Source organism: Eublepharis macularius, chromosome 6 (genome assembly GCF_028583425.1).
Source record: "Eublepharis macularius isolate TG4126 chromosome 6, MPM_Emac_v1.0, whole genome shotgun sequence".
NCBI lineage: Eukaryota > Metazoa > Chordata > Lepidosauria > Squamata > Eublepharidae > Eublepharis > Eublepharis macularius.
The window spans coordinates 136,518,408-136,537,869 of NC_072795.1; the positions used below are offsets into that span (position 1 = coordinate 136,518,408).

General features: G+C 43.7%; 1 protein-coding gene across 1 annotated transcript; it reads left to right on the forward strand.

Moving 5' to 3' along the window:
* Nucleotides 1–3,955: 3,955 nt before the first annotated feature.
* Nucleotides 3,956–19,369, forward strand: LOC129331706 (pulmonary surfactant-associated protein D-like). Its single transcript, XM_054982144.1, has 5 exons — nt 3,956–4,057; nt 8,647–8,837; nt 11,087–11,194; nt 15,439–15,522; nt 17,560–19,369. Exons 2-5 carry the CDS (start codon nt 8,672–8,674, stop codon nt 17,934–17,936), a joined length of 735 nt encoding a protein of 244 aa, XP_054838119.1. The 5' UTR covers nt 3,956–4,057; nt 8,647–8,671; the 3' UTR covers nt 17,937–19,369.
* Nucleotides 19,370–19,462: the final 93 nt, after the last annotated feature.

The following is a 19,462-nucleotide window of genomic DNA, read 5'->3' on the forward strand; positions in this document are numbered from 1 at the left end:
AAAGAGTAGTCATAGAATCATAGAATTGGAAGGGGTCATACAGACCATCAACCCCCCAAAGAGTAGTCATAGAATCATAGAATCATAGAGTTGGAAGGGGCCATACAGACCATCTAGTACAACCCCCTGCCCAGTGAAGGATCAACCTAAAGCATCTCTGACAAACATTCATCCAGCCTCTTCTTGAAAACTGTCAGTGAAGGGGAGCTCACCACCTTCCTAGGCAGCTGATTCCACTTTTGAACTACACTGACTGAAAAAAAGTTCTTCCTAATATCCAGCTGGCACCTTTGTGCATGTAATTTAAGCCCATTGTTTCAGGTCCTACCCTCTGCTGCCAACTGGAACAGCTCCCTGCCCTCCTCCAAATAACAGCCTTTCAAATATTTAAAGAGAGCAATCATATCCCTCCTCAATCTCCTCTTCACCAAACTAAACATTCCCAAGGCCCACAGCCTTTCCTCGTAGGGCTCAGTCTCCAGACCTCTGATCATTCTCGTCGCTCTCCTCTGCACCCTTTCGATTTTGTCTACATCCTTTTTGAAGTGAGGCCTCCAGAACTGCACACAGTACTCCAGATGTGAACTGACCAAGGCAGTATAGAGAGGGGCTATGACCTCCTGCGATTTCGACGCTATGGCCCCTTTGATACAACCCAGAATTGAATTGGCCTTTTTTGCCACCGCGTCACACTGACTGCTCATATGGTCAATGGCGTTTCATCAGATTGGAGGGAAGTGTCCAGTGGTGTGTTGCAGGGCTCAGTTTTAGGCCCGGTACTTTTCAATATTTTTATCAATGATCTGGATGAAGGGGTAAATGGGCTACTCATTAAATTTGCTGATAATACCAAATTGGGAGGAGTGGCATACACCCAAGAAGATAGAGTTAAAATTCAACATGACCTAAATATTCTGGAGAAGTGGGCGGTTGTGAACAGGATGCAATTCAACATAGATAAGTGCACAGTATTACATCTGGACCACAAAAATGTGAAACACAAATACAGGATGGGGGATACACTTCTGGGTAGTAGTGTATGAGAATAAGATCTTGGGGTAAGAGTAGAATGTAAACTAAATATGATCAGTCAGTGTGATGCGGTGGCAAAAAAGGCTAATTCAATCTTGGGTTGTATCAAAGGGGCCGTAGTGTCGAAATCGCGGGAGGTCATAGCCCCTGGAGTATTGTGTGCAGTTCTGGAGGCCTCACTTCAAAAAGGATGTGGACAAAATCGAGAGGGTACAGAGGAGAGCAACTAGGATGATCAGGGGTCTGGAGACTGAGCCCTACGAGGAAAGGCTGAGGGCCTTGGGAATGTTTAGCTTAGAGAAGATTGAGGGGGGACATGATTGCTCTCTTTAAAGATCTGAAAGGCTGTCATTTGGAGGAGGGCAAGGAGCTGTTCCAGTTTGCAGTAGAGGATAGGACTCAAAGCAATGGTCTTAAATTATATGCAGAAAGGTACTGGCTAGATTTTAGGAAAAACTTTTTCACAGTCAGAGTAGTTCAAAAGTGGGATCAGCTGCCTAGGGAGGTGGTGAGCTCCCCCTCGCTGGCAGTTTTCAAGAAGAGGCTGGATGAATATTTGTCAGGGATGCTTTAGGCTCATCCTGCACTGGGCAGGGGGTTGGACTAGAAGGTCTGTATGGCCCCTTTCAACTCTGTGATTTTGTGATTCACACCCACCGACCTGTCTTTTATTTGCCCTGCCATCTTCAGCTATATTTATTACTACACATATATATATGTAGTGTGTGTGTGTATACACACATATATACATATATACATATATACATACATATACATACATATACATACATATACATATACATATACATATACATATACATATACATATACATATACATATACATATACATATACATATACATATACATACACACACACACACACACACACACACACACACACACACACACACACACACACCCTGTTGTGGGAAAAAATACTACAGTCTCTAGAAAGGGGAGGGCAGGCAGGTGGGCATTGCCTCCTCTTCTGTGACTGATCCCAGCTGGCTGAAGGCGGGGAGGGGGGCAGGCATTGCCTCCTCCTCTGCACCTGATCCTGGCCAAGTGAGGGGGGGCAGGCATTGATGGCAGATCTAAGCCTGATCCCAACTGGGTTAAGGGGGCTTGGCATTGCTGCCTGCTCCTCACCTGATCCCAGCCAGGTGAATGGGGAGGCATTGCTGCCTGCTCTGTGCATGATCTCGGCTGGGCGAAAGGGGGTGGGCATTGCCTCCTGCTCCACACCTGATCCTGGGTGTGTGAAAGAGGGAGGGAATTACTTCCCGCTCTATGCCTGATCTCAGCTAGGTGAAGGCAGAGGGTGGGCATTGCCACCTGCTCCATACCCGATCCCAGGCAGGCGAAGGGGGTGGGCATTGCTGCCTGCTCTGCACCTTATCCCAGCAAGGTGAAGGAAGTGGCATTACCGCCTGCTCCATGCCTTATCCTGGCTGTGTGAAGGGGGGCAGGCATTGCGAACTGCTCTGCTCCTGATCCCAGCTGGGTGAAGGAGGGGGAGAGCATTGCCACCTGATCCACTCCTGATCCTGGCCAGGTGAAGAGGGGAGCGAACATTGCCACCTGCACACCTCGTGATCCCACCACGACATGTGCTATGGAGGGATAGGTTGTCTTGTCAGGGCTTCCCTCCATGGCAGCACCCTCTGGAGGCACACCAGGATAAGAGGTGAGTTATCAGGAACACAGCTTGCCTTTTATATAATAGGATTTTTTTAATGTCATTTATAGTCCACCTTTCTCACTGAGACTCAAGGCGGATTACACAATGTGAGATTAGTACAGGCAATTTCAAGGACATTTCCATAAACAATGCCATAGGGTAAATAAATACAAGTTCACAAAGACATAACATTAGCAAGAATCCAATAGAGAGTTGAAGAAATGCTGAAACAGAACACAAGCAATTCTACGACTGACATTAGACAACATAGAAGCACATATTTAAAACAATAGATAGTAAGGCAGCATAGCGGTGAAGTCTGTGGTCCTTAATCTTGCCTTTATCCACAGTAGGACCCAAAGCAGCTTCCATTTTATCCACACAACAATCCTGTGAGGTAGATTAGGATGTGTGTGACTGGTAACCCGATGAGCTTCCATGGCAGAATAGGAATTCGTACCTGGGTCTCCCAGATCCTAGTATGAAACTGTAACCACAATAGCACACTGGCTTTTGTGGATTAGCTAAACAGTAGCAAGCAGCTGGACTTGGGTGAGAAGTGCTAGTTTTGTGGTAGTGGGTTAGTCACTTGGTGGTTGTTGGTAGACCCGACCCTGATGAGCCCACGCTCAAAGCCCACCCTCCACCCCTCCCCCGAACTCCAGAATTTCCTAGCCTGGATCTGACCACCCTAGTCGGAATGTTGCTGATACTGTTGTGGCTGCCAAGCAACAACTGTTTTTATTATTTTGGGGGAATTAACCCCCCAGTGTGTGCGCACGTGTGTGCGGGCGCGCACACGCATGCACGCACACACACACACACACACACACAAACAAGATTTCAGATTTTTCTGCAAACCTGCAGCTTTTCTCAGGTTTGTAGAAACAGCTGTCTTGCCTTTTCATGTCTCCGCCCCACTCTTTGGATTTAAGTATCCACAGATTGGTCACGTTTATACTTAGATACATTGATACTCTGTTTTTTTGGGAGCGGGGAGAAAATACGTCATTTAGTGCATTCTTAGTTGTATTTTGAGCCAGTTAAAACATGTAGTTGGGTACTTACTGACAGTTCATTGTTCATTTGACCATTTAAATCACATCTATGGCTTCTCCAAGGACAATTCACCACATAGTGTCTTACACAGCACATCTGTGATCTGTGTAAACTATTTATACTCTGTGGAAAAGCAAGGTGGGGTAAGGATTGAGCTTTGTCCCATAAAATTCCTGCTGGGAAGTAAACAGTGGGTAGATCAAAAAGATACAGACCGAGAGAGTAGAAAGCCACTTGTTTTTGGCTGTTTCCAACAAGGTAATCAAATTTGGATCTGAATAAGGTAAGACAGATTTTTTAATAGTTATTTTTCTATGTTTGTGTCCTACAAAGGTTTTGTGTGGGTGTATATATGAGAGAAAGGTGCTAAAAAAATCTTTTATATAATTGTTGGCTAAATTCTACCCCAAAAGTGATCGCATATCACTTGCAAATGAAGCTAAACTTGTCTGAAGAGAAATGTAAGTTACATGTGTAGATGTATTGGGAATGCAGTATTTACAGTGCTAGCTTAAGCAGAGGTACATCCTTTTAAGTCCACTGAGGTCAATGGGCTTAGAAGACTTTAATGTGCCACATCGGATGGCACAGCAAGTCAATTTATTGATTAGATGCATCAATTAAAAACTTTTTGTAATTCCCTTATTTTTAATGCAAGTGCTTAAACAATGTGGGTAACCAGTGCCATCTTAAAATAAGCTTTTCTATTCCTTTCTCATGTCTCTTGGGGTGACTGTAGGGATCTGTGCCAAAAACAAAGCATGCTTTGTTAGTCATCATTAGATTGACAAAGGGTAGCTCTAGAAATCATTGGAAACTCTATGGTGCACACAATACTGCAGTCCCCCAATATTCTCACCCAGAAACCTCCCCAATTGACATATTATTATTGTTATTATTAGGAGTGGGGAACCCATAAGGGCAATTTCCTTCCTCACACCCACTCTCTGCCTCTCCTCTTTTGAACAGATTTCTCTCCCTGCCTCCACTCCGGCTCTGCCCATACTTTGCTCCCCATCTATCTGCTTCTCCTTCGTGCCCATTCTTCCTTGTCCCTCAACTTTAGTTTCAAAACGGTCTAAATCAGAGCTAGACTTAGGTACAACCTAACCTAGGCAAGCAATTGTTTAACTCCTCAGGGCCCTCTAAATACAAAAAGATTACTAAAAATTACTGAATCATTTTAAATTTTTGGTAACGATATGGGGCTTTTAAAACTTGACATAATTAAGGGCCTTATCATAGGGTTTTCGATGAGGCCCTTAATTATATCAAGTTTAAAAAGCCAAGGTTAGGTTGCCAAAGTCAGGTTGTACCTAATCCAGCTCTGATTTAGACCATTATGAAGCTGAAGTTCATAATGATCTAAATCAGAACTAAATCAGAGCTGGAGAAAGTGCCAATGCAGGATTACAGTGGAACATCAGGAAGACAAAAGTAATGGCTACTGAGGAGTTACACAATTTTAAAGCTGACAATGAGGAAATTGAAATTGTCCAGGATTTTCTATTCCTTGGCTCAATAATCAACCAACAGGGAGACTGCAACGAGGAAATCAGGAGATTGAGAGTTGGAAGAGCAGCTGTGAGGGAGCTAGAGAAGATACTTAAAGATAAAGATGTCTCTCTCTGGAGATCAAGATAATCCAAACAATGGTATTCCCCATTACTATAAATGGATGTGAAAGTGGACAATGAAGAAAGCTGATAGGAATAGAATCATAGAATCATAGAGTTGGAAGGGGCCATACAGACCATCTAGTCACATCCCCAGTCCTCCAGGAGGCCTTGAAGATGATGGACAGGGGTTCTGCAAGTTCTCTGGAAAGTTCTTTCAGCACTCTTGGGTGCACCCCATCCGGCCCAGGGGATTTGTATTCATCCAGTGCAGCCAGATGCCTCTCCACTACCTCTCTGTCAATGTCAATTAGCCACTCAGGTGTCCTGCCACATTTTCTACTATCTCTAGTGCCTGAGTTCTTCAGGGAGAAAACAGAGGCAAAAAAGTCATTAAACCTGTCTGCTTTTTCTCTGTCCTGCATCAGAGTTTCTCCATCTACTCCCAACAGCGGTCCAATTGCCTCTTTTACCTTGCATTACCTTGCGAAAACAAACATGGCACACTCCATGCAGGTGACTGCGAAGGGGGCTTCAGTGGACATGATTGCCTTCCAAATATATACCTAGAGTAGCAGCAGAACCAGTATACCAGCAGAGTTTCAGGTCCCCCAGGCAAATCCCAGCCAAAGAGCCACAGGCCAAGAGCCCTTCGGCTCGCGCCAAAGGCTCGTGCCTCTGGCGAGGAGGAGCCTTTTGTTTCAAAAGGTGCCTTCCTGCCTAGCCCAGCAGGGCCCCAGGACACTAGGGGGCGGGGCTTGTAACCAAGAGCAACAGCAACCAGCAGCAAACAACAGCAATTCACTCAGCCCCCAACAGCCTCACACAGAACTTAACCAGGAGCACTCTCTAGCAAGCTACCCAGAACCACTCACCCTCGGCTTCTCACACAGTAGCTAGGAAAGGCAAAAGGCAGAAAGACAACAAACCCTTACCTTCTAGCTTCAGCTCTCCACCATGTGCTCTTGCCTCAGCTCAGGTGCTTCTGCTCTGCCTCTGGTGAGGAGGAGCCTTTTGTTGAATAAAATTGATTCATTTTAAATGTGGTGCTGGACGAGAGTTCTGCAGATACCATGGACAGCCAAAATGACAAATAAGTGGATACTAGATTAAATCAAGCCTGAATTCTCCCTAGAAGCTAAAATGACAAAACTGAGGCTATCGCACTTAGGTCACATTATGAGAAGACAAGATTCTCTGAAAAATTCAATAATGCTAGGAAAAGTAGAAGGCAGTAGGAAAAAAAGGAAGACCTTTTGATAGTATAATTGATAGAAGCATGCTATATTGATAGGATATTTGATATATATGATAGAATACCTGAAAAAAAAATTAGAATGTGCTTAGACTAAGGGAATTATCAAGTAATAAGAGGGGGTAAGGGTTGGAAAGCTGTTGGAAGTCGATAGAGAGGGGGGAGGAAAAGGGTGGGGGATAGGGTTAATTAGATATTGAGGGAATGTATGTATTGAATTTGAAAAGTATACTCACCAATAAAAAATTTTCTAAAAAAAAAAAGGAAAAGAGGAAGACCTAAAACAAGATGGCTTGACTCAATAAAAGTAGCCACATCCTCCAGTTTGCAAGATCTGAGCAATCTGTTAATGATAGGACATTTTGGAGGTCTTTCATTCATAGGGTTGCCATAGGTTGGAGGCAACTTGATGGCACATAACACACACACACAATTAAGGGCTTCAGCGTATCATATGCTGGCCATGGAATATATGGTAACCAAACTATCATGAGACTTCCTCATGAGATCTTAGCAGCCATTTCAGTTCTTTTATGTGACATCAGACAAGTTGTCTGTTGCTGCCTAAGCAATCCAAAACAGCTGCCACGATCTCATGAAATAGTTTCATGAAATTTTGGCAGTTCTACTTCATGCTTACCAATTTATTTAAGATTTTTCTGTAAATTTGCGAGTTCTACCAGGTTTGCAGAAATACCTACCTTGACCTTAAACCTGAGTGGTCCCATTGTGTAAATTTTTTGATCCACATATCAAAACTATTAGATTGCTATTATGTATCAGATTGTTAATAAATACTTGTGTAACATTTTCAAAGGTTCAAAGTACTTCAGATATTTTGTTACAATCATTACATCTTTTTAATGAAGGTAGATCAGTATTGCCCTGACCTGGATAGCCCTGGTGAGCCTGATCTCATCAGATCTCAGAAGCTAAGCAGAGTCAGCCTTGGTTAGTAATTGGATGTGAGACCTTTAAAAAAGACCAGGGTTGCAGAGGCAGGCAATGGCAAACCACCTCTGTTAGTCTCTTGCCATGAAACCCCCACCAGCGGTCACCATAACTCAGCTATGGACTTGAGGGCAGGATTTCATTGCCCTGACCTGGATAGCCCAGGTGAGCCTGATCTCGGCAGATCTCAGTCTACTTACAGGGCCAGCCCTGGTTAGTAATTGGATGGGAGGCCTCCAATGAAGATCAGGGCTGCCGATGCAGGTAATGGCAAACCACCACTGTTAAGTCTCTTGCCATGAAAACCACACTGGGGTTGCCGTAAGTCTGCTATGATTTGAGGGCCCTCTCCACCACAGATCAGTATTACTAGTCCTGTATTTTAGATCTGGGGGCTCAGGAAGATTGACTTGTTTACAATCCCTAGAGCAATTGTAGTTCAGATATGAACCAAGGGCTTCCCAATTCATAACTCCACCTCTTACAGGTATCAGATGGGTGGGGCTGTGAATCAGTGGAAGAAGTTCCCAGATTAAATCTTCAGCATTTCCAGTTAAAAGGATTGTGTAGTAGGTGATGTGAAAGATCTCCTGAGACCCTGGAGAGCTGCTGCCAGTGAGAGTATACAGTACTGACCCTGACAGATCTGTCACGTTATATGGAAGCTTCACATGTGTTCACATGAACACGTTTTATTGTACATGGCCATCACATAGATAATTTGAACATGTGAAGCTGCCTTGCACAGAATCAGACCATTGGACCATGAAGGTCAGTATTGTCCACTCAGACACTGGTAGTGGTTTTCCAAGTGTTTTAGCTAAAGATCTTTCCCACCAGCTACTGCCCGATCCTTTTCACCGGAGATGCCATGGATTAAACCTGGACCTTGTTGCATGTCAAGCATAAGTTCTATTTCTGAGCCACAGCCCTTTCCTACAATTTATATCTCACCTTTCCTTTGACGTGCTGAAGGTGACTATCAAAATATTATTTGGGAAATATTTAGAACTGTATTTGGTATGACTTTGCATATATCATGTTTTTAAGGTTATATACAATTCGACTCGCGTGAATGGCTTTCCTTGGTACCTTTGGCCTTCTGTTCTTGGCACTATCATCATGGGGTTCAGGCCCTGATGAATGCAGATGTCAAGAAAAAACTAACACCTGCCCTTTCATTCCGGGAATTCCTGGGAGCAACGGATTTCCAGGTCCTGCAGGAGAAAAGGGTGATCAAGGTACAGTAACTCTGTCTTATCAGAAATATGTTTCATGGGTCAACACAGTAACAGCCATTCCTTTGCAAAATATGGACAAATGACCCTTACTCGCAAGACTTTTAAATTTGTACTTGATCATCAGAAGCCCATTCTGAGGAAGGTGGAAGCAGTGCTAGGATTTTTTAAAACTTTTTTTGAAATTATTCTGTGATTTCATTGACTGTTTTATGTCTGTTGTTGTTTTGCTGTTGGTCTTGAAATCTCCCCTTAAGTGTGTTATATTTATTTTGATAACCATCTAAGTCAATTTGACTAAGAGGACAATATATACAGATTGAACTTGGGGCAGGGACTTCAATTGCTATGCAGCCTTTCTCCAAATTGGATTTCAGCATCCTTGTCCTGGCTGTGTCCTAACCTGCAACATCTGCCAAACACTTGTCTTACTCCTCAGTTGGTAGTTCAGGGTAAACATACTATCCCAATGAAGTCCAGATTTGGTCTTGAGGCCACCTATTCCTAAAAAGTACAGTAAAATGAACTAGTAGAGATTCATGGCACAGCATGCAATAAACCAGGGGTCCCCCCTATTCCTCCGATGGGGAAGTTGTCCTGCAGGACTCCTGTAGGAGAAAAAAATAAAAATAAAAATTTAAAATATCCTGCAGCATTGTATGTGGTGTCACATCACTTCCAGTAAAAAAAAAAAATGGAAGTGACAAAGGGTAGCTCTAGGAATTGCTAGAAACTCTATGATAAAACCATACTGTTTCTGGTGATTCCTAGAGCTACCTATGTTACTTCCTTTTTTAAAACTGAAAGTGGCAGAGCATTAACCCCCCACACCATATCCTTGCCCACTGCCCTCCCACTGGTTGCACTGTGTAGAAACCCTAAAATAAGCTGTTATTCCCTATTAATAACTCTGAAAACCCCCCAGCAGCTAATCATTAGTAAGAAGCAAACTAAAGTGAAATTTTGCATCCAAAGCTCTGATGCTGCATCCATTTATAATCCTCAGATGGAAACAAACTGCTTTAGGCTCTTCAGCAAGCTTCTTTCTAATCCTGTGATACCTATCCCCAGTTGAATAATCTTCCCAGAATAGCAACGCATTAACATTCCAGTAGTTGGCAGCAAAAGCTGTGCCTTCTTGCCTGACATACGCAATTTCAAAAAGGGTAAATGGAAATAATGGCAGTTTTGCCATTGTACAAGGGAAAGCACTAGGGTAACCGGGGTAGTATGAAGGGTCAGAGGGAGTGGACTGTGAGGCCTGGATACTATTCCTCATTCTTTCCTGGAATTCAGTGGGTGGCCTTGCCTTTTTCATGCTCTCGCAGGATATCTTTCCTCACAGCATTGGTGCATACAAGCCATGTTCAGTTCCTTAAAAGAGAGGCACGGCAATGAGAGAGAGCTTGAGGGAGGGTATGGAGAGCTTGAGGGAGGGTTCATGGCATTGCGTGCTCTATGATGTCACTTCTAGCAAAACCCGGAAATGACAACAGGTAGCTCTGGGTACTGGAAACTCTATGGTTTCCAGTACCCAGTAACTCTATGGTTACTGGTGCTGCCAGTCGTTTTTTTTTTTTAAATCTCCCACTGCAACACAGGTTAGTGGCGACCCTAGATACTGATGAAAGGCACTGCATAAAGACTTGCAAACAACTGTGCGCATAAAATGTTTAGGTGAACGGAAAGATGGAACGGGTCCTTCTTAGGGGAGAGATCAGAAAGGAAAAAAACTGACAAACCAGTTGAAAATACCCTGATTGAAGAGAATATTTTCTGCGAGTATGAATCAGAAATTTGATTGTGACCTTAGCTTGGATCTTGTGATAATCTTTGCTAATGGAAGGCATTTCTTTCAGCAGAATATATGAATATTAGATTAACATATTGGCCCTAAATATATGTTTCATATATACATAAAATATTGGCACTCTCATCCATCCATCCATCCATCCATCCATCCATCCATCCATCCATCCATCCATCCATCCATCCATCCATCCATCCATCCATCCATCCATTGAATGTTATTATTATTCATTCATATCCTACTTTTCATAAAATTAACTCAGCATATCTTGAATCCTTCCTCATAAAATCTTCCCAAATGTTTTCATGTCATATAAATTACGAGTATGTTATAGCCACAGAATCTTGCTTTGATACTTGGGTTTTGATCTTTATTAAATTATAGTTTGTAGTCAGTATTCATATCTTGTCTTTGTTGTCTTACTGGTCACATGAATTGGCAGGAATACAAGGAATACAGGGACCACCGGGGAAAGCCGGACCCCCGGGCCCTAAGGGGGACCAGGGGCCATTAGGGGAAAGAGGACCAAAGGGAGACCATGGAGGAAAAGGTGAGAACTTATTCATACATTTTCTGTCCAATCCTCTGGTCTTTGCCATCTTTGGGTTTGAAATTTTAAGAAATTTGGGGGTGGAGCCTAGGAAGGGTGGCCGGGGAGGGCAGGGACTTCAGCGGGATAGACTGCCATACAGTCCACCACCCAAAGCAGTCATTTTCTCCAGGGGAACTGATGTCTGTAGTCTAGAGATTAATTGAAATCCTTGGAGATCTGTAGGCCCCACCTGGAGGCTAAAAGCAAGGACAAAGTCCACCTTGAGTAACAATCAATCACTCTATTTTTTTATATCCAAGCGGCATGACCCACTCACTCCTACAGAGTCAATCATAACAGTCATACCCTGGTGCTAAAGCTCAAAGCATTCCAAAATGTGCAAACAGATCTTGCCAGACCAACCTGGTTTCCTTCTTTGATTGAGTGACCAGCTTACTGGATCGGGGGAACTCTGTTGACGTGATTTATCTGGATTTCAGTAAAGCTTTTGATAAGGTCCCCCATGACATTCTGATGGGCAAACTGGAAGACTGTGGACTGGACTATAGGACAGTTCGGTGGATAGGGAACTGGATAGAGGACCGCACCCCAAGAGTGGTGGTCAACGGTGTTTCATCAGATTGGAGGGAGGTGTCCACTTGGGTGCTGCAGGGCTCGGTTTTGGGCCCGGTACTTTTCAATATTTTTATCAATGATCTGGATGAAGGAGTGGAAGGGCTGCTCATTAAATCTGCTGATGATACCAAATCGGGAGGAGTAGCAAACACCCAAGAAGATAGAATTAAAATTCAACAAGACCTGAATACTCTGGAGAAGTGGGCAGCTGTGAATAGGATGCAATTCAACAAAGACAAGTGCACAGTATTACATCTGGGCCACAAAAATGGAAAGCACAAATACTGGATGGGGGATACACTTCTGGGCAGTAGTATGTGAAAGGGATCTTGGGGTAAGAGTGGACTGTAAACTAAATATGAGCAGTCAGTGTGATGCGGTGGCAAAAAAGGCCAATTCAATCCTGGGTTGTATCAAAGGGGCCATAGCATCAAAATTGCAGGAGGTCATAGCCCCTCTCTATACTGCCTTGGTCAGGCCGCACCTGGAGTATTGTGTGCAGTTCTGGAGGCCTCACTTCAAAAAGGATGTGGACAAAATCAAGAGGATGCAGAGGAGAGCGACAAGGATGATCAGGGGTATGGAGACTGAGCCCTATGAGGAAAGGCTGAGGGCCTTGGGAATGTTTCGTTTGGAGGAGTTTGATGGGGGACATGATTGCTCTCTTTAAGTATTTGAAAGGCTGTCATTTGGAGGAGGGCAAGGAGCTGTTCCAGTTGGCAGCAGAGGGTAGGACCTGAAGCAATGGGCTTAATTACATGCAGAAAGGTATATTAGGATATTAGGAAGAACTTTTTCATGGTCAGAGTAGTTCAAAAGTGGAATCAGCTGCCTAGGGAGGTGGTGAGTTCCTCTTCACTGACAGTTTTCAAGAAGAGGTTGGATGAATATTTGTCAGAGATGCTTTAGGCTGATCCTGCATTGGGCAGGGGATTGGACTAGAAGGTCTGTATGGACCCTTCCAATTCCATGATTCTATGAAATACGCTACTACTCCTGGAAAACATACGGCTGGAGAAAATGTAAACGCAGTTCACACAATTTCCAAGGGACTGTTCCTTCCAGGAACTACAGTTCAAAGTGCTCACGGGCATCCAAAAGTCCTTGGTTAGGAATGCAGGAAGTATGCAGTGTTCCTTTATTTAATTCCTTAGATGTCTCCGCAGGTCTCCAATTTCAAAAGGAATGTGGTCCTCTAGATTCCAATCCTCCGGTCCCCAAGGGGGGAATTATGTTTCGGGGTAGCTCTTGACCAGACAGGCTTTTAGCTTTGTAAAATCTTATTTCATCAATTCTTTTTCAAGGAAATTGCACTTATTCCATATTTCATTTCCTATGTTACATAAGCACAACAATAAATATAATATCAAAAAAGCTCAGACTTCATTCCTGGAGGCTAGTAACTCTAGAGTTTTACTTGTAGTCAAGATGGCAAATAACTTTAAAAACTGAAGAGACAAAAGTAGAATGCAATACATTTTTGGGAAGAAATATGCTTAATGTTCAGCTGAACATTTCCATAGTTGTGCCTTGTAGTAGCTCACATTCCTCTGAATTTCACCTACCTTCAGCTAATATTGTATTTCCCATGGTAGTGACTGTATTTTCTTGCAAGAGGGCATAATCATATGAAGGATGATCATGGGAAAATGCCACCATGTAAAATACCATGAGCTTTTTGTTAGAATGGTGGAATAGACAGAGAGATAGTTGCTTTCTACCACTTGACATGTGTGTGAAGATGTCTGCCTATGTGATTACCCAATAGCTTGTCTAGTTGGTTGTTGTGGGTTTTCCGGGCTGTATTGCCGTGGTCTTTTTCATAAATGTGGTTCGCCTGTGTGGTTTTGAAGATTCTTTTTGTTGTGAGAAAAGATGGAATGGTTCTTGTGTCCCTGCAGCGTAGGAGAAAGGTTAAAGAACAGAGTAGATGTGCTTTCTTGTTCCAAAGTGTTTCCAAGCTCCGGGTCTGTTGGAATGTTTCCTCCCCGTAGAGTGTTCGATGTATTGTCGAAGGCTTTCACGGTCGGAGAACGACAGTTGTTGTGGGTTTTCCGGGCTGTATTGCCATGGCAATACAGCCCGGAAAACCCACAACAACCATCGTTCTCCGGCCGTGAAAGCCTTCGACAATACAGCTTGTCTAGTTGTTGATATTCTTTCCATGGTATGCTAAATATACTATTAGAAGAGGTGGAGGGTCAAAATCTTTTACATGTCCCCCAAACCACTATGGAGGCAACTCTGACAATCAGAATATGGGTAAAAAGTTTCCAACAGTGCCACTCCTATGAATTGGCCTTTTCCATACGTCCTTAAAGAGACAGCCCACTCACCAAACAATGCGGGATTTTCCCCTTCACTCCACATGCCTCCGATTTCAAAAAGGTAGCAGGCTGCTTGACTCCAATTTTTTTGGCGCCTTTTCTGGGAATACACTTTCCCACGATCCCCAGAAATGTGCTGACAAAACAGATGTCAACACATTTTGAAGGATGTTAAGTCGATATAAGATTGCACTGTAAACCCTGTTAGATGATTTTGATTATTTATCCTTGATACAAGAGAGCACACACACGCACAGCCTGGGCCCAGATATGCATAACCTAAAAAACAACAACAACAGAAATTTCACTAGTCAGTTGAAAGAAAAAGATAGGATTTTGCTCCCTTTTGTGAACAGCTGGTTGGCAGGAATTCTGTTTTTCAAAAAGGGTTATGTATACAGTGTCTGGGAGCTAAGCTACAAGAGACAAATTACATGAGGACACGCATGTGAAGGGAGTCGCAATGTTAGCCGGGAAGCTGTGTTAAAAGAGATGGGAAGGCTTTGTCAATTTCTCCTCTCTACAGAGCCAGCAAAGATCGCTCCTCAGAGGGTTTGCTAATTTCCCCTTTGCCTCCCAAGTGCTCTGTCAGTTTCACCTCCCCTTCTAGGAGTAAACCCTCTGAGGAGTGGTCTTTGCTGGCTCTGTAGAGAGAGGAAATTGACAGAGCCTTCCCGTCTCTTTTAACACTGGCTAACATTATGACTCCCTTCATGTGAGCGTCCTCAAGTAATTCATCTCTTGTAGTTTAGCTCTCAGGTGAAAGGGTGGCCCGGATGAGGGCAGGTATAGTATACAATACATTTTGTAAATAAATAAACAAAATAAATTAGTCTGGAAAACTGAATGTGATTTGCCATCTTGACTGAGATATAGGCATAAGCGGTTGGCTCCATGTATACCTAGCCCCTTGTTAGATTAGGGCAGTTATTGCATAAGAGAACTGAGCCCAACAATTGGTTTTAATGGTTGTTGTGGGTTTTCCGGGCTGTATTGCCGTGGTCTTGGCATTGTAGTTCCTGACGTTTTGCCAGCAGCTAGTTCGCCAGGAACTACAATGCCAAGACCCCGGCAATACAGCCCGGAAAACCCACAACAACCATCGTTCTCCGGCCGTGAAAGCCTTCGACAATACATCAATTGGTTTTAATGTTGATATTGTTGACTTCTGGTATGATGTTCTATATTAAATCCCCTTCTTTTCCAAAAAATAACTTGGTGGTTGTTGACTTTTTGGGTGATGGTCCTTCCAGCTGTCATGCAAAGTTACAGAAATTACTGTATTATTTCATTGCTCAGAACTTCAGGGTCTTCAGTCTGAAGTGGCCGCTTTGAGAAAACAACTGGATGACTTGGCAGTTACTGTCACCAAAAACCAAAATGGTAAGAGAATGTAGTGTGGATTGGATTGGGTACAGAGTCTGTTATCACCGTCTGCCAATTATCCTGCAGGCCTTTTCTAATTTCTTTCACTCCTTTCTATGGAAAAAAGGACTAGAGATTTGGATAAGACTGGAAGCAGCCTGAGCAACTGCTGGAGCTCTTTGATCCAAAGCTCTGATACTGTGGACTAGTTTATACAATGTGCAGAATCCAGTGGTGAAACTTTGTCAGGACTGTACCCTTTCAGACTGCAGATGCAGGGCTGCACATATGATTCTTTCCTACATTTATTTATTTAATTCGCTTTCTATTCCACTGTACCCACAAGCAGGCTCAGAGCAGATCACAACCTTTTAAAATATACAATAAATAGAATAAAATTTGCAGCAATATAAATATTAATAACACATCAGTTGCAAAACATCCGCACACATTTTGCCCAACCACCTCCTCTCCTCCTTGCATATATAAAGCTAGCTTGTGGCTGGGAGACAGCTACCCTGAATGTTCTTGCTGTACACACCGTCTGCAAACTCACACGGTGAAGCACCGTTTCGTGCCTCATTGGGCAGGCTGGAGGTGCTTGGTGTGTGTGTGGGGGGGCAGGCGGGTGCCTCTGTGACTGCAAACTCGCACGGTGAAGCACAGTTCAGTGCCTCATTGGGCAGGCTGGAGGTGCTTAGTGTACAGGGGGACAAATATCTCCCGCGCACACCACTATAAAAATATCCCGCCATTGTGCCCCCCCCCGCCATCACTTCCCAGGTTTTTTAAAAATGTAATGCAACGTTACAGCCACAACGCACCCATACTGTTGTCACATGGGCACGTTGGACAAATGGAGGACTGGCATTTTGAAGGGGGAGGGTTAAGCGGAAAAAAAAGACATGACATGGATTTCAGAACCCACAAAACCCGCTACTGAAACGGTGCCTGATAAGAAGTATAAAATCAAATACAGGACTTAGAATCAAATCTGTTGTTAAAGTGTAAAATGCGCAGGCACAAAACCGATGCCATTGAGATTGCGGCGAATGCTCACTAATGGCGATTTAAAACGTGAGTGGGAAATCAGCCTGAATTCAATGTCAGCCTTCTGTAGACTGCAGAATGCACTGCTCATTACTAAGACAATTAGCCTAATTTTATTAGATAATCCACTACTAAGTTAAGCTTGACTTTGTCTACAAAATTGAGAGGGATACAAGTGATGAATTAAAGCCCATGAATTGTTAGGAATGAGACACATGAAGAAGAAAAACTGGAGGAGCAGAAACCTGCTGCGTTCAATATGTTGACATAATTTATTAGTTACAGGATTTGTGACACATCTTATCCAATAATCAACCCGCCCCTCATCATTAACCTTTTCAAAAAGTCACAGCAGGCTTAGCAGCTGTTCTGAATATTGTGGTTTATATTGCCTGCAGGCTGCAATGCACTCCAATACTGTCCCATATTAAAAAATCCTAACGCTGAGTATTAATGTTAACTTAGAGGTGAGAACAAAAAGACTTCTGGCATGAACTGAACTTCAAGTGGCATTAGTCTCAATCAACATACATAGTGAAGGGCCTCCTCTAAAACCTTCAGCTCAAACTATATGTTTTGTAAAATCTCATTAGTCTTTCCTCTGTTTTCCCCCCCAAACCCAAAGCAACCTTTGCAGCCTGTACCTGAGCAAGCAGGGTCTGCTTAACTCTCTCCTGCCTGGACTTTTTGTTTCCAGCTCAAGTCACCAAGCTGCAGTGTCATCTGCAGGGGGGGGGGAGAAAGGGGACTGTTGTGTCTTCCCTCCCACAGGTGAACAAGCAGCTGAGAGAGAGTGATTCTGAGCCGGAAAGGGACCAGAAGGGAAAGAACTAAGCAACCTTTCTTCACACCCTTCTTCAGTTCAGATGCAGCTTGCCCAAGCTGCTTGGGGTTAATAAACTGCTCTAGATTAGATAAATAGATACTGATACATAGGGAAGAATCATGGTGTAGGATGCCATTTAAAGAGGCTTAAACCTCTGTACTAAATCTTTGCCTCCGCAGCTCACCTGTTTCCAAATGGCAGAAGTGTTGGCAGAAAGATATTCAAAACGGATGGCTCCCAAGGCAACTTTGAGGCCTCCAAAGCGACATGCTTCCAGGCAGGGGGCCAGCTTGCTTCCCCGAGGAATTCTTCTGAGAACACAGCGATCCAGCAGATTATTGCTCGCCATAACAAGGCAGCATATCTGGGAATCAATGACATGCAATCTGAAGGCACTTTTACATACCTATGCGGTGATGCGATAGTATATATGAACTGGGCTAATGAAGAACCCAATAACGCTGGCGGGAAAGAGGACTGTGTTGAAATGTATCTGGATGGCAAGTGGAATGACCGATCCTGCACCGAAAGGAGATTGATTGTGTGTGAATTTTAACCTCTTTGCTGGTGGCTATATTGAGGAATGCATAACAAATACCCCGCTAGGTAACTGGTACCCATTTTGGCCTGGATAGCACCCAATCCCAAAGATCCCTCCTGGCATTCCAGATGCTTGTTCCCATGCGGTCTCTGAGACACAGGTGAAGGCTCTTTAAGGGAACTCTCTCCCCCCACTACTGAGAACCACACAGGCTTTAGCAGAACTTCCCTCTCACTGCACACCTCAGCCATTCATTTTGGGCCAAACTAAAGGAGATGCTGAGCATTTGTAATCAGATCCTCCAACAAGCAATTTAGCTGTAAAAAACAGTCATTGAAGGGGCTAATATTTATTGGAACCATAGAGCTGAAGGAAGGGAAGTTTAACTCTTAAACATCCTCCTTGCTGTTTCTCTTATCAAAAATGCCCCTGTACAGGCTTCTTTAAAGTCCTGGTGGGGAAAAAGACAGGCACAGTATCGTTTCTTCTCTTTTTTCTCTGCCATGGATCATGCATACTCTACACATGCAGCAAGGCAGATTGTGCCCCTTCAAAATGCAGGCAAGGTAGACAATTTCCCCATACTTTCCCAAATTTTTAAAAACCTGATGGGGAAAAGACAGGCACAGTATTGTAACTGGTGGGGGAAAAGACAGGCATAGTAAAAAGTCCGGGGTGGGGGTGGGGGGAAGACTGAGTGCCACAGTACCATTACTTCTCTTTTTTCCATGCCATGGTTTAATGCAGTGACAGCTGGGGGTTATTTCTGATTGGGGAAATAGTACTAGGGAAGAGTTAACCCTCTTGTCCCCACCACCAGATCCTCAATCCTTAGTCTCCCGTGGCTGCATTTGGCAGCTGAGTTACACGATGAGATCACATCTCTGCAGGATCATGCATGCTCTACACATGCAGCAAGGCAGACAGGCAAGGGGGACAATTTCCCTATACTTCCCCAAGTTTTTAAAAACCTCCATCCAAAAACTGGCATCTCTAACAAAAAAGTTCTACCCAGTTATTCTCCCCTGCAGATCAAGTCTTCCTCTTAAAGGGAAGATTTTATTTTTTAAATACCAGGGAACATCATGAAAAGGCTCCCTTTCCCTTCATTCTAGTGTGCTGCAATTCTTTCTGTCACTAAAGGGTTCAGGCAAAGGGCTTTATCTATTTCCTTCTTCCTTTTGCTGTCCCTGAAATATTATTCCCCCCCCCCCCCCGCTCTTCTCTGGGTGCCACAGAACAGAAGAACTTGGACAAAAGCCTTTGCTGATGCTCAAGGGAGAAACGGCCTTTGCTCACATGTGAGCGAGTCAGTTGACCTGGGCAAGCTGGCCCTTCAGCTCCTACTTCCTTCCAGTTTGTATGCAGGTTTTTGACCACGTTGTCCAAATCCTCCTCAAATCCATTTAGTATATCAAGAATAAAGAATGCTAGCCTGAGCAACTGCACACAGAATCAGAAATCTTCCATGAATACTCTTGCTTTGCTCACAATCCATTTTCCTAATAATATTTTTAGAGGAAAGGCAGTACCTGAAATTG

Bases quoted from the DNA above. Each gene is read 5' to 3' on its own strand.
- LOC129331706 (XM_054982144.1), top strand. From the start codon at position 8,672: ATGGCTTTCCTTGGTACCTTTGGCCTTCTGTTCTTGGCACTATCATCA. The intron at 8,838-11,086 runs GTACAGTAACTC...ATGAATTGGCAG, and splicing joins AGGAGAAAAGGGTGATCAAG to GAATACAAGGAATACAGGGA. The intron at 15,523-17,559 runs GTAAGAGAATGT...TTGCCTCCGCAG, and splicing joins TGTCACCAAAAACCAAAATG to CTCACCTGTTTCCAAATGGC.